We start from the raw sequence: 13,488 nt of genomic DNA, 5'->3' as shown, positions 1-13,488 counted from the left end.
CATTGAATGTGGAGCTCTAGGTAGTTGTTTTCATTCTTACTCATTTTGATGCAGATGGAAATATTTCCCTAGTTAAGAGACTTGTACTTTGTTGATTATGAAAACTTTCTTCTAGAACTTGCTGGATTCCAAATCTCTGAAGCTCATCGTAAGCATGACTCTGCACGATCGAACTACAAAATCCCTCTTGCACTTACACAAAAAGAAGAAACCCCCTAGCATAAGCGCACAGTTCCAGGTAGGTGACTGATGTGGTGGTATGTGCATCTGGGTGTACCCTGACCTCATAGGAACAGACCTTTGTGGTCTGATCTAGGCTGATCTTGCTTGAAAAAAAAAAAAAAGGGTTTTATTCTGGGGATTTGTTTGAAGTAGGGTTTATTACTTGATTAATGTTAGACTACATTTAGGGACTACTACCCTTATGCTTTGAAATGTGTTAGTTCTCTGTACAATCAGCCTCATCCTTGCATGCAGATTTAGTGCTACTGTAACAGCATGTGCAAAGCCCACTTTTCATTATCCCGAGAAAAGGTAAAAACAAATAAGGGATTTGCTGTGCAGTACGGGAGAACCTCCATATTGGATGAAACAGGATTTTGTATAGCCATCAGACCTGAAAGAACCTCATTTCTGAGGAAGAAGCTGTACTGCTGTCAAATGCAACTCCAAATGCTGGTACCTGAAGAAAAAAATGTTTCTGAATATTTCATTTCAGACTTCACTTAATAAGTTGCTGGAGACACTGGGTAAAGCTGAGCCGTTCTTCATCCGTTGCATCCGCTCCAATGCTGAGAAGGTAAGACTGCCCTAAGAGCTGAGCAGATGTGACTGCTGAGGATGTAAGTCTTCTAGCCCTGTAAAATATCTCTTTTGACTTGTTCACTGTCATTCTGTATGAAGATAAAAAGTAACTAGGGTGTGAAAACAGAATGTGCTTTCTCTACTGGACAGAAATAGGACTCTCCAGGCAATTACTAGCTGTTGACTGCTGATCTTTTTCAGAAAGAGATGCTTTTTGATGAAGGCTTGGTGCTTCAACAGTTAAGATACACTGGCATGCTAGAAACTGTGCGAATCAGAAGGTCTGGCTACAGTGTCAAATACACATTCCAGGTACGTGAGGAACTGGAAGTGGATTATGCTTTCAGAAATACCTGCTCTTAGAAAAACACGCGTTGCCTTGGACTCTTTTGTGTCTCTCCTCATATGAAGCTCGTGACCACTTGGCATGAACTGTAAAAATTCATTGTAGTTTTGATAGGGCCTGCATGGTAACAAGTTGTGGTCTAAACTATTGTGCGAGTCATCTACCAGTAAGTTGTTCTACTTGTTGCATGAAGGAAAGCATTCTGAGTGCTGTATGAGGAATCAGTGCTGCACATTTCTGTCTCCATATGTGAATTGTTTTCTATAAAACACTCTGTGCGTGTAGCTTTATAGATCACATATAGGGGATATTTACTGTTAATTGGAGACTGAATGAAGCCTGCATTTTACAGAGTAGGAAAAAAATAGCTAAATTCAGAGTGAGAAATAAGTATTTTCAAACCCCTGTAGCTCAGATATCTTAGCTTAATTGTAGAAATCTAGTTAAAACTCTAAACTTGTGAACTGCCTTCTAACTTTGATCTCTTGCTGTCTCTGCTTTTCACAGGAATTCATAGACCACTTTCGGGTGTTACTGCCCAAAAATGCCAAAGCCTCTAAGGAAGACATTTGTATTTATTTGAATAAACTAGAACTGGATGAAAACTACTATCAAATAGGGATGACCAAGGTCTGTGAAACTTTCCATAAGCCAATAAGAAATACTGATGTATGCTGCAAAATTTAGCACGATTCATTTACAGGTGTTGCTTTTTTCTGCATTTTGTATTTAAATTAGCTATTTTAACTCCTGTAACTGTTGATACAGACATTAGTAGTTGCCTCATTGTTTTTGATGCCAACCTGTCGTCTTGCAATACAGTACAATTCTGTACTGTATGGATATTACTTCTGGGAAATTGTTGCTATTGGCATTTGTCAATGTTTTCATTTCAGAAGGGTTCTATGATTTGAAGGTTGTAAGTGTAGTTGTATGTTTGAGAATCTAAACACTGAGATTTGGTAAAACAAGAGGACTTTTACTTTTTGGGTGTGCTAATTGCTGTCAGCTGATAAGGTTTGGTTCAGTAATAAGTATTACCATTCTCATTTTTTAGCTTGTGGAGATGCCTCCAGTGGGGGCTGAAAGGTGCCTATTAACTGTTTATTGATGAACTTTTCTTTAACTGAGCAGGTTTTTATGAAAGAGGCTGAACGGCAGATACTACAGGATACACTATACAAAGAAGTGAAGAGGAAAATCATTCTCCTTCAGAGCTGGCTCAGGATGGTTTTAGAAAGGAGACGCTTTCTCAGAACAAGGCAGGCAGCCATTGTTTTACAGGTATCTTTGGGAATTGCCAATCTTCTTTTCCTAACAAAGAAAGCAAGCCCCTCAAATAACACTCCCCACCTTCAAGTACCCCTCCCTTACTTTAGAAATCTCCCTTCTTAGGCTTGCTGGCGTTCCCGTTGTGTTAGGATGGCACTGCAGAGGAATAATGCTGCCATTTATATTCAGTCAGCATGGCGAAGATACAGGGAGCGAAAATGCTACCTTCAGCAGAAGAGGAGAATTTGTCTCCTGCAAGCTATGGTCAGAGGGCATCTGCAGCGTAAGAGGTAAAGGAAGAGGAGCAATATGATATGAAAACGTGCATTTTAACCACTTAGCTACTCGGCTTCACCTGCCAAGCTCGGCTTCCATGTGATATGTTGACTTAGTAAACAACTTATGGATAGTCATTACCATGTGATGCTGCAGTCAGTACCAAATGGCTGGTGGTGTGTGGAAAATGGTTGAGAGCTTAGGACTTGAGCATTATTCAGCTGAGCTGCCCTGATGTGTGCCAGTCCTAATAAGCAGACGTCCATGCAGTCATGCTGGGATTGTAAGTGTATTTGTACTTTGTGTCTGTATTGGTATTTAGGCTGCATTTAAACAATTGGGTACTTTTCTTGACCGCTGTGCATTAAATGTTTGTGTTTTCATCTTACAAATTCTTAACAGATTTCAGAAAATGGCTATAGAAAGGCAGAAAGCTGAAGAAAAGCAGAGAGAAATGCAGGAAGATCAAGACGGAGAGAATGATACGAGGAAAGATGAGCACAGTGAACCAGCAACAGATCAGTTGCCTGTGAAACACAAGGCAGAGCTGGATCAAGCTGTTGGGGACAGAGATGAAACTCCAAATGAGCAAGCTGAAAACCTGAGCTCATCTGAAAAAGCCACCTTACCTCACAAGAACGTGACAGAGGGCTCTGAGAAAGTAACAAACAGCCGGGAGAAACGTGAATCTCGCCGGCAGAGGGGGCTGGAACATAACGAGTTACAGAATAAGCATGTCCTGTTTTCCTTCGAAGGACCATCTTCACTGTGCCATGAGGAACAAACCTCTTCTGAAGAGGCCCTGGAAACTGTTCCAGTGCCAAAGAAATCCACAGCACAAGATACTGTCCTTCAAGGAAGCAGCGAGGGAGAGAAAAGTCCAAGTGAAGAAAAAGCTCTTTCAGACACGCCACTGTCAAGCAAGATAAAAGAAAGCAGTCCTATTTCTGAGCAACCACCTGTATCAGAAGGGGAAAAAGTAGATGATAAGGCAGTTGACAGAATGAAGACACAAGGGAACCAAAATAACCAGATAAAAGGCAGCCAAAGCTTTAACTGTCCGGAAAGGCCAACAAATCTTGCACTGAATCTTCATAATACGCTGTCTGCTACTAGGAGCTTTCTAACTCCAGCTGAATGCTGGGCAGATAAAACTAAGCGTCCTGTTCAGAAGGCAACCAAAGATCTGGATAGTCCCACTTCTTCCCCAATCCAGAGATATGTGGATGACCCAGGGAAACTAAAGTACAAGAGAGAGAAGTGGAAAGGAAAGAGACAGTCTGATGCCAGTCAGAATGATATGCTGAGTCAGTCTTTGGATGAAAGAACACGTGCGGATAAGTCTCCTCAGGATCACCTACAGTAAGGGCAGCTTCCTAATTATTTTTACTTTTTCAGAAAACAGATATCTGTAATATTTTAAAATAGATGGAGAACTGATATCCTGTACATCTGGCTGTCTTACGGGGGAAAATAGAGCTACGAACAACTGCTGCTTTTTCTTGGCTCCCAGTGCTGCAGTTGAATCTGTATGGGTAGAATGTTTTCAGAAGCTAACAAAAGATACAAAGCTTGCCTTGCTGAATTAAAATTGGAGAGTCAGGGCTTTAGTTAAAGTAGTGTCTCAAATCTACCTTTTAAATAACCAACATATCAATGTTAATAAATGTTAAGAGGCTACAGACTTCTATAAAATACATAATCTGAAACTAATCTTGTAACATTGCAGAAAGAAGGGGAATTCATCTTCATTAAGTGATCTCTCAACCCTTGCCCAGTCTGTTGCCTTGAATCAGGTACTGATGCTATTGTGCATATTTATACTTAATAATCATTGTTTACAAATATTAAAGATTTGTGAAGAATTGCCTAGTGTGTTCTGTATGCCTGTGTTCATTTCAGGTTGATTTTTTTTTTGGCTTGATATCCATGTAAAAAAATTTCATTCACAAATATTATACAACAATTTGAAAACTTAATTTTTAATAAATGGACCCTTGATCAAAGCATTAAATATACTTGGTCCTTATATTACTAAGCTAATATCTATTGGGTAAAGTGTTTTATCTTGATGAAGCAAACTTTTTTCCTCATTTCTAGTTTTTAAAACCATTTAAAGAATCTATTTCACTCAACATGTAGTGTTTTGACTCCTCTGCTGTAGCAATCACCAGATACGATAGAAGAAGAAAAAGACAACAAGAAATATCCTGTGCAAAAGAAGCCCAGTGACCTCTTGCCTACCTCGGATGCAGCCGTTTCCCTGCAGTCACCAAGTCAGCAAATAGATGCCAAGTATGTATTCTGTGTGTGACTGGCCTACCTTTAAAGAGGAAAAAAAGAAAAAGATTTTCCACTGGTACTCTCACTTGAGACTGATTGTGGAGGGACACGTGTTGACATCAGCTACATGAGTGGCTGTGTTGCTCATTGACTTGATCTTCATGTTGATGTAAGCATGATATCTGAACCTGCTGAGGAGCACGTTCTCTGCTTCTTGCATAGCACTTGTCTTTGAACTGGTTCTTTTTAACTTAAGAACCACCATACAGGCTCAGATCAAAGGTCCATGTAGTGTACTGTCATCCAGACTGAGAAATAAGACACCAAGAGAAAAGCTTAAGAACCCAGCAAGCATGTAATGCTCTTTCCCTGGCCTGCTCCTCCAGCTTCTGCTGCAACTCGGGGACTTCCTGAGCCAGAAATGATGTCTTGGATATGTGACGTGTTGTCTCTGTGCATGTTGAAGGTAGTGCTCTAATCTAGTAAATACCAGAATGTCCAGATGTTCTTTCAGACTGTCTTTCCTTTTTTCTACTGCTCAGTTTTTCTGCAGGTTTGACCTTAGAGGAAGTATGCACATAGAGGTTAATCCTATTGTGGGTGTTAGCTGTACTGTTAAAAGAGCCTTTCCTTGTAGTAGAGCCAGCTTCCATTACTAATGTGACGAACTTGTGTCTGCTTTTGTGTTCAGGTCTGCTTTTAAAAGTCCTTTGCGTAGACTTCTGGGGAAAAAGCCAGACAAGAAAATTCCAAAGGAGAGTCCTGATGTGATTGATGAAGGAGATGGCCTCTCCCTTGTATCTTGTGTCCTCTTTCCAGAAACAGGAGGAACCCAGAAAGTTTCAGAAGGTTTGTGACTTAATCCCCAGCTTGTTAATATCCATCTTTTCTGTAATGTTTTGCATGGAAACAAATACTGCAGAATTCGGTCATCCTGCTTTAATATACAAATTAATTTATTTCCCAGCTGCTTCTGGGCAGCCAAGTCGCCTCCAGGCAGGGGAGCGCCATGTGAAAGAGAGCAGTAAAACAAAGAAGAACCGCACTATAAAGATCAGCAAGATCTCAAGTGTGTCTCAGCATGGAAGCTCACCAATTGTCCGTGAGATTGCAAATGCCAATGAACTGAAACATCTCGATGAGTTCCTCCTAAACAAGGTAAAAGGCTCTCAACTATGATAAAATTCAGGCCTGTGTTCACTGTTTGTGTGGAATTTTAAAGACTGCTTTTCTAGGTGCAAGTTTATGTTATGACTTCAAGCAAAGGGGAATCGATTTGATAGCTTGACCAAATTAGGTCTGTTTTAAAGCCCTTTCTATTCCTTTCTTTAAGTCTCTGAATGCATTACATTACATTAAATCCTGGTGGCATTCATGTTAGTTCTTCATCTGTTTACAAACAAGTGGGCGTGCTTAAAAAGATAAAGCATGAGTTGTAAGGAAATAGAGTTCTCTAGAACCTAACTACCTGACTCCTGTTTTTGTAATGCATCACAGTGCATTAAGAAATGTTATAAATAACTGGAATGGTCACAGATGACTAAGCCCAGTGACTGAAACTTAACACTGGTTGGATGTTCCTATTTGAATGAAATTTGATGCAGATGTATTTGCCTTCTAGATCAATGACTTACGCTCCCAGAAGTCTGGTATTGAATGTTTGTTTTTTGAAGCCACAGAGAAGTTTAGAGGAAACATCAAGACCATGTACTCTGCTCCTGTAAGTAGTAAATCTCCATAAACTGAAAAGTTGGTCGGTAATGAATGGATCATGTGCAGTTTAAATGCTTGACCTACAGCTCTTTAACAAAGCAATTCTTAGCATAGAATTCAAAGCTGAATGTTAGACTTGAAAATAATGTTTTACAGTTCTGCTGTAATCTTAAGCAGACTGTTTTGTTTCCTTTTTCTCATTCGCTCAGCTGTAACTTATTTTTAGAAATGGATGGATTTTGCTGTCTTCAGCCTCTTCATGTTGCTGTGTTTAAACACCAGAGAGGTGCCAACAGCTTTTCCAATATTCTTCTGACACTGCCTTGTCTCAGCCAAGTGCCCTTCTACGGTGTAGTAGGGAAGTGTGCTAACTTGTTTCTGTCACGGGCTGTTATCTTTTACTTTAATCATGAGCATGCTTTCTCACCTCTGAACTTAAACACATAAAAATATGAAACTGTCTCAACTGCATCCAGAAAGACTGTCTTCTGAACAATATTTGTTCCTTCTCTAGAATGGGCAAATCCATGTTGGCTACAAAGATCTGGTGGAAAATTACCAGCTTCTAGTTACAAATCTGGCCAAAAAAAGGGAAGAGGAAGAAGTGAAGCTGGTTTTGAATCTCTTCCAGTCCCTTCTGGATGAATTCATCAGAGGATATACAAAAAAAGAGGAGTCTGAGCAGCCCAAGGTATAAAACTTACTCTTTTACTGGCTTATGGGATGATTGAATGTTACTGTCGTAGGTTAAGGAACCTGTGTAACCTCAGAAAGCTTTTCCATAGCATTCTTCATTGTTTGGGAAATGCTTTCCATACACGAATCATGCGTATAACAAATTCTGAATGCTGATACACCTTTTTGGAACTGTTCATTATTTAACTTGCTCTTAATATTTTCAGAATTTTAAAATGCTTGCACATTTTCTTTAGTGAAAACTTAGGAGTTCTCTGAAGGCTTTAGAGATGGAATTGCTTTGTCATGAGGTAGTGAGCTCAACTGATTTTTAGGAAGTTGGCGGTGTGAGCTCACAACCCTCATACCAAGCTGAAGCTGCAGTATAGTGTCTCAGATGTCTAGAGGTGATATAGAGTCTGGGAAGCTGAATAGGGGAAGAAAAAAAAAAAGGGGGAATGGAATGTCTGAATTGCAAAGACTAATGCCAGTTCTGTACTCCACTGCAGCAAACCAAAGCCCAGAAGAAGAAACGAAAACAAGATCGTGCAGTAAGTACTTTTCTTTTTGCAATAATCTAAGTTCTCAGCTGCAGTCACAGAACAGAGAAAAACACTCTTGAAAGAGCTTGATTTTGTACTGGAGTTCTGTTTTATTTGCGTGCTAAATCACTTACCTCTTTTATGAAGATGTGACACAATATAACACTGTTTTCCATAAATCAAAGATCTTGCTTGTGCAGGGATAGGTGGTACTCTGTCATTTCCTTGCTTGTCCACAGCATCTTTTAGAACCTAATGGCTTTCTCAATGGGACTGTTTAAAGGAAAACTACTACTAAATATTAATAACAAACTATAGCTAATGTATTGCACTGATGAACTTTAACCAAGGCGGCAATGACTCAGCAAACCCAACTGCCTTAAGATAGGGTGAAATTTGGTTTCAAGGTCAAAGGCATCGGCTGTAATTGTAAAATAAAAATGGAAAAATCTAAGATAGGGTAGATAGTTTTATTAAAAATAATAACAATAAAAGTAGTCCATTAGTTTCTTCCCGTCTCCCATCAGATTGAAGAACACAATGGCCATGTATTCACAAACTACCAAGTGAGCATACGGCAATCGTGTGAACACTGCTCGTCCTACATCTGGCCCATGGAAAAGGCCTGTCTCTGCAGTGGTAAGGAAAACCACCTCGTTCTTGCCACTTAGTTTACAATATGTGCAGATTGCTTGTAACTGTGGCTGGTACAGATGGGGCTTAGTGAACAGTACGTGCAGGTTATATAGTAAGTGAATAAGACAAGATACTTAGCATTTTAATGTGATTTGGAATGCTTGTAACAGTTGCTCCTTTCTCTAGCTTGCAAGTTGACTTGTCACAAGAAATGCATGTCCAAAATCCAGAGCAGCTGTACATCCTGTGGAAAAAAGGTAAGAACTGTAGATCTGGGACATGAGTCTGTGATACTGTAAGTGATGCATGCAGAATGCTGGCTTTTTTTTCTCAGCAAATGAACAGTGGATGTCCAGGCACTGAATAAAAATTGCTTAAACAGTTTCCTTCTCTGTCTGCATATAGTCAGAGGCAGGCCCTGCAGTTGCAGAAACAGAATGTTCCTCTCAAAGGTGATACTTGAGCTACTTTGGGAACTCTTCCTTTAGAGTATGTATGGACAAACTGTTAAAGAAATCCTTCAATGTGTACCATAAAGTTTCTTTATTGCTGCAGCTCAGGAAATCTGCCTTATGGTCAAAGGCTTGTAGCAAGCTAGAATAAAACACTCAGCTTTTGTTTCTGGAAGTATAAGCTAATTGTAGCATGAAACAGTGGAATTTTCTAGCTTGGGTACAGGTATTCACAGTGCTTGACCTGTATCAATTCCAGAATGAAGAGGACGCAGAACGACGTCATTTTGGAGTGTGTGTGAGTTCCCTGACCAGTGAGAGAAATTCAGTCCCCGTTGTCATGGAGAAGTTGCTAGAGTACGTGGAGATGCACGGCCTCTACACAGAAGGCATTTACAGGAAATCGGGATCAGCAAATCGTATGAAGGAGCTGAAACAGTTGCTGCAAGCAGGTCAGGCAATGTTGTCCACCCTTGTGACTTCCTTGCATGATATCAGTTTTCCCTGCAATTCTCTTCTCTCTGAAAGTATCTGCTACTTTTTAGTGTTTTAAAAACAGCCTTTTGATGGCCATGCAGGCTATATTATTTTTGTTGGCTGGAAAAAGTGGCTTAGTACATATAAGTGACTATCAGCAGACTTTTTTCTTTTTTTTTTTTTTTTCTTCTGAATTGCCACTTGGATGCTGTGAATGGGAGAGTTGAGTGTTTCTAATCTTATTTCTTTGGGGTCCCATTGTGTACATCAAAGGAATGAACTGTTCTAAATAAAACACTTCTTTTCAGATCCAAACTCAGTGAAACTGGAGAATTACCCTATTCACACTATTACGGGGATCCTTAAGCAATGGCTACGGGAATTACCAGATCCACTAATGACATCTGCGCAGTATAATGATTTCCTCCGAGCTGTAGGTAGGTTTTAGAAATGTTTGAAGCAATGGTTTTTCTTTAACTTACTATGTCCTTGGGAAAAGAAACTCTAAGATGCTCCTGTTGGCTAAACAGCTTCCTTCCAGCAATGATTTTAGACATTTTATATAAAACACTTTTCAGGGAATTTCTCCTCTAGCTTACTTGTCCTTGCTTTAGGATTCCTTTTTTTTTTTGTAGCATAATGTCACTATACAACCACCCTTTCTAAAAACAGCAAGCATGTGAATAGGTTTCCCTTCATACTTTTTTTTTTCTCTTCTTCCTGATGTTCTGGACCAGATCTAGCTAGGCAGATATTTCAGATCTTTAGATTCATTTAATTTCAGTGGGAGTAAGGCACCCTAAACATTGTTGAAGATCTTGATGTATCACATGATGGTTGCTAACGACAGCAGCATCTGAAAAAGTAGGAAAATCGCAGTGCCATGAGGGCTACTTTAGCATCCAGTTATAACAATTGGTAAATGAAATGACAGTGTGGCTTCTAAGAATTTAGTTTCTATCTGTTGCAGACAGTTTGAGAGAATGTCAGAAAGTGCTTGGCGGCTTTCCATTAGTGTTGCACAGCAATTATGATCTTGTGCTTTCTCCCCTTGTGCAGAACTACCAGAAAAACAGGAACAACTCTGTGCCATTTACAGTGTCCTTGAACAGCTTCCACAAGCAAATCATAATACCTTGGAGCGACTCATCTTCCATCTGGTCAAGTAATGAGTTTAATTACTTCAATTGGAGAGAAACTCCATGTGACTTTTGAGTCCCTCTTGGAAGCTTTCTAAAAACTTAAACCCCTTGAGTGTCAGTGTAGGGATTGAGCTGCTGCTTTAGAAATGAAAGAATTGAAGATCTTAGTTGTGCTTAAAAACAGACACATGCTTACTTCTACCATCTGGTGTATTTGTATCAAATTGGGTAAGAACAACTTTGAAGGAAAGGTAGATCTGAAAGACTTGGTGAGTCTCTGAACACCAGGAGTTATATGGATGGGTACATAGCGAACTGAGGATGTTGGCGTGCTTGGTAGGGACTGCATAAGGATTATAAATGCTTGCACATAGCTAGTCTTGGGAGCAGGGATAAACAGTACTGGTAAAGGGGCTGCTCTTAACCAAGGAACTTGAGAATTTTCTGAGTGGCCCTCTGAACACAGGGGAAAGGGACTGTTAAAGAGGAGGCCAGACATACTTTGAGAAACTACCAAACTAGCTTAACCTGGGTGGCTTCCTGTTCCTTTTTTTAATGCATGAAATTTTGTCTACTTAGTAGGTGTGAAATAATTTTAAAACACTTCTTTGAACTGCTATACTTAGTACCCCTAGGGTACTGAGGTAAGGCCTCCTTACATGTTATTTGGGAACTCTGGCAAGGTTTGATTGGATTGCTTGTATTCTAGCACGGTTTGTTTAAAATCTTTTTTTTTTTTTTTTTTTTTTTTTTTTCCCTCTGCCCCCTGAACATTGAATTTCAGAGTGGCTTTGATAGAAGATGTCAACCGCATGTCACCCAATGCCTTGGCCATTGTTTTTGCTCCATGCCTCTTGCGTTGTCCTGATACATCTGACCCTTTAACAAGCATGAAGGATGTTTCAAAAACAACCATGTAAGTTTTAGCAGTCTGCTGCAAAGTAGTACTTTGAAATATGACGGAAGGCCAGTACTACTACCTGCATTTGTTACAGCCTTATTCATATCAAGCTGAGAAACTGAGCGTTAAGAGTTGCTAAATTCTGGCTCTGCTAGTGCTGCCAATTTATATGCCCTTCTCTGACTCCTTCCACCTGTCTCAAGTTTGCAAAGCATAAAGTAGGATGACTTTAGAAGTCTTAAATATCAGGTTTGTATTTTACATCAAGATAATCTTTTGGGGGGATTGTACACTAATCGTGTATATTTTGCCGAGATACAAGCCATAATAAACAGTAGGATATAGAATTAAACTCTCCTGCATACTTGGAAACGCCTGATAATTTCTTCTGTGTTGTTCCTTGAATTGAAGAAGGTTCTGTCCTTGATCCTCTTTGTTCTCCTCGCCCTCCAGCAGCTCTGGCTCTCTGAATGTCCCTCGCCATCCTCACTGCATGGCTGGCCTTGCATCTGCCTCCAATGAAAACAGAGTTTGAAAAATGACAGCTTTTTGTAACTTCTTACTCGCCCATGGGGCCATAGAGGTGGAAAAGGGCGGTTGCAGGCTCGTTCTGTACCTACCAGTCTGTTCCAGCACAGGGAAGACAGGTAGAAGAAGCAGTTAGCAGCCATGGTAATGTCTGTTTGCTTACCATTGTTGTGTACAGTCAGTGTGAGAGGCTCAGGTTATCCCAGGAAGAACATGTGCCATCACCTTTAACAGTCTTGTCCTGTTTTGCTTGCGGTGTTGGACTCTTCACCCTGTTACTGTGCAGTGCTACCCCTTGTAAGGCATGCCTTGGGAGACTCTGATTGCATGCCGTGTGTGTGTGTGAAACATCCACGAGCCAGGAGAGACATCTCATCCCACCATGGTTGTCCCCAGAGCTTTTATAGTATGAGGCTGCTCAATAAACTCTTGCCCTTTTGTCCAGGTGTGTAGAGATGCTCATAAAGGAACAGATAAGGAAGTACAAGATAAAAATGGATGAAATAAATCAGCTGGAAGCAGCTGAGAGCATCGCTTTTCGACGACTCTCATTGCTTCGGCAGAATACGGTAAGTGTTGAAATAAACCACAGAATGACACCACCCAGCAGAAAGCATCCCACCAGTTTCTTGGGAAGGGATGTGCTACTTACTTATCCTGTTCACCCCATTCAGTAAGTCAAAGATGAATTGCAAGGTAAGAAGAAAAGGGATTTGTACTTGCCCAAAGCTGTAGGTAGGAGCTGAATATACAGCTGCACTGGAGTCTGTTTGATAAATGAAGGGTGCAAGGGTGGGGATCTGCTCTTGCAGTGGTCAAAATCTATTCCCATGTAATTCAATCAGTAGAACTAAGATCGTTGTGTCTCTTACATGGCAAAGGAGTTCCTTCACTCCAGAGATGGATGGTGGACAAAAATATGCTGTGTTCTGTTAGGGCAAATACACTTTTTTCTTTTGTGTTTGTTGTACTGATTAAAACAAACCAAACTGTCTGATCAGAAGCCACATATAGTGAATTTGGTCTTCATCTCTCTCTAGCTCTGGCCTGTAAAACTTGGGTTTTCTTCCCCTTATGAGGGGATGCTGGTATGTACACTGCCTGTGTTCAGAGTGCATGGGGGTTTTTTTCATGGTACTGTTGCATGACTAAAATACTTACTACATATATTGTAACTTGGGTTTAAATACTCTTTTGAACAATCGAGACTGCATGTATTGGTGCAACTTTCTCCCCAGACTGCATGCAGTGCTGCTGACCTGTTCTGTCATGATTCTGGTATTTTAGAGACATTCTGAATGTAACTTGTATTGGATGTTATAATACTACTTACAAGTGACTACTAAAACTAAGCTGAGGCTGGCAAATTGAATTCCTGTGCTTCAAAAAAGGTAACAAAACCCCAGAAATCAGGTGAATAGAAAAATTTCTATTACCTTTT

At 40.2% G+C, this 13,488-nt stretch overlaps 1 protein-coding gene across 1 annotated transcript in view; it reads left to right on the top strand.

The window, feature by feature from the left end:
* The window catches only part of MYO9B (myosin IXB), a 44,811-nt gene that overhangs the window by 29,733 nt on the left and 1,590 nt on the right, over window positions 1-13,488 (top strand). The window contains 21 exon segments of the mRNA XM_075723825.1: window positions 116-238; window positions 719-799; window positions 1,006-1,116; window positions 1,658-1,780; window positions 2,285-2,434; window positions 2,546-2,712; window positions 3,101-4,060; window positions 4,428-4,494; window positions 4,863-4,993; window positions 5,673-5,830; window positions 5,949-6,139; window positions 6,603-6,701; window positions 7,209-7,385; window positions 7,879-7,920; window positions 8,439-8,550; window positions 8,734-8,804; window positions 9,259-9,451; window positions 9,785-9,913; window positions 10,536-10,641; window positions 11,403-11,534; window positions 12,493-12,616. Coding sequence (XP_075579940.1) covers window positions 116-238; window positions 719-799; window positions 1,006-1,116; window positions 1,658-1,780; window positions 2,285-2,434; window positions 2,546-2,712; window positions 3,101-4,060; window positions 4,428-4,494; window positions 4,863-4,993; window positions 5,673-5,830; window positions 5,949-6,139; window positions 6,603-6,701; window positions 7,209-7,385; window positions 7,879-7,920; window positions 8,439-8,550; window positions 8,734-8,804; window positions 9,259-9,451; window positions 9,785-9,913; window positions 10,536-10,641; window positions 11,403-11,534; window positions 12,493-12,616 — 3,447 coding nt within the window.

The sequence above is a fragment of the Pelecanus crispus genome, chromosome 20 (assembly GCF_030463565.1).
Source record: "Pelecanus crispus isolate bPelCri1 chromosome 20, bPelCri1.pri, whole genome shotgun sequence".
Taxonomy (NCBI): domain Eukaryota; kingdom Metazoa; phylum Chordata; class Aves; order Pelecaniformes; family Pelecanidae; genus Pelecanus; species Pelecanus crispus.
The sequence above is the reverse complement of the archived record's forward strand: the minus strand, read 5'-3'. Positions and strand labels throughout refer to the sequence as shown.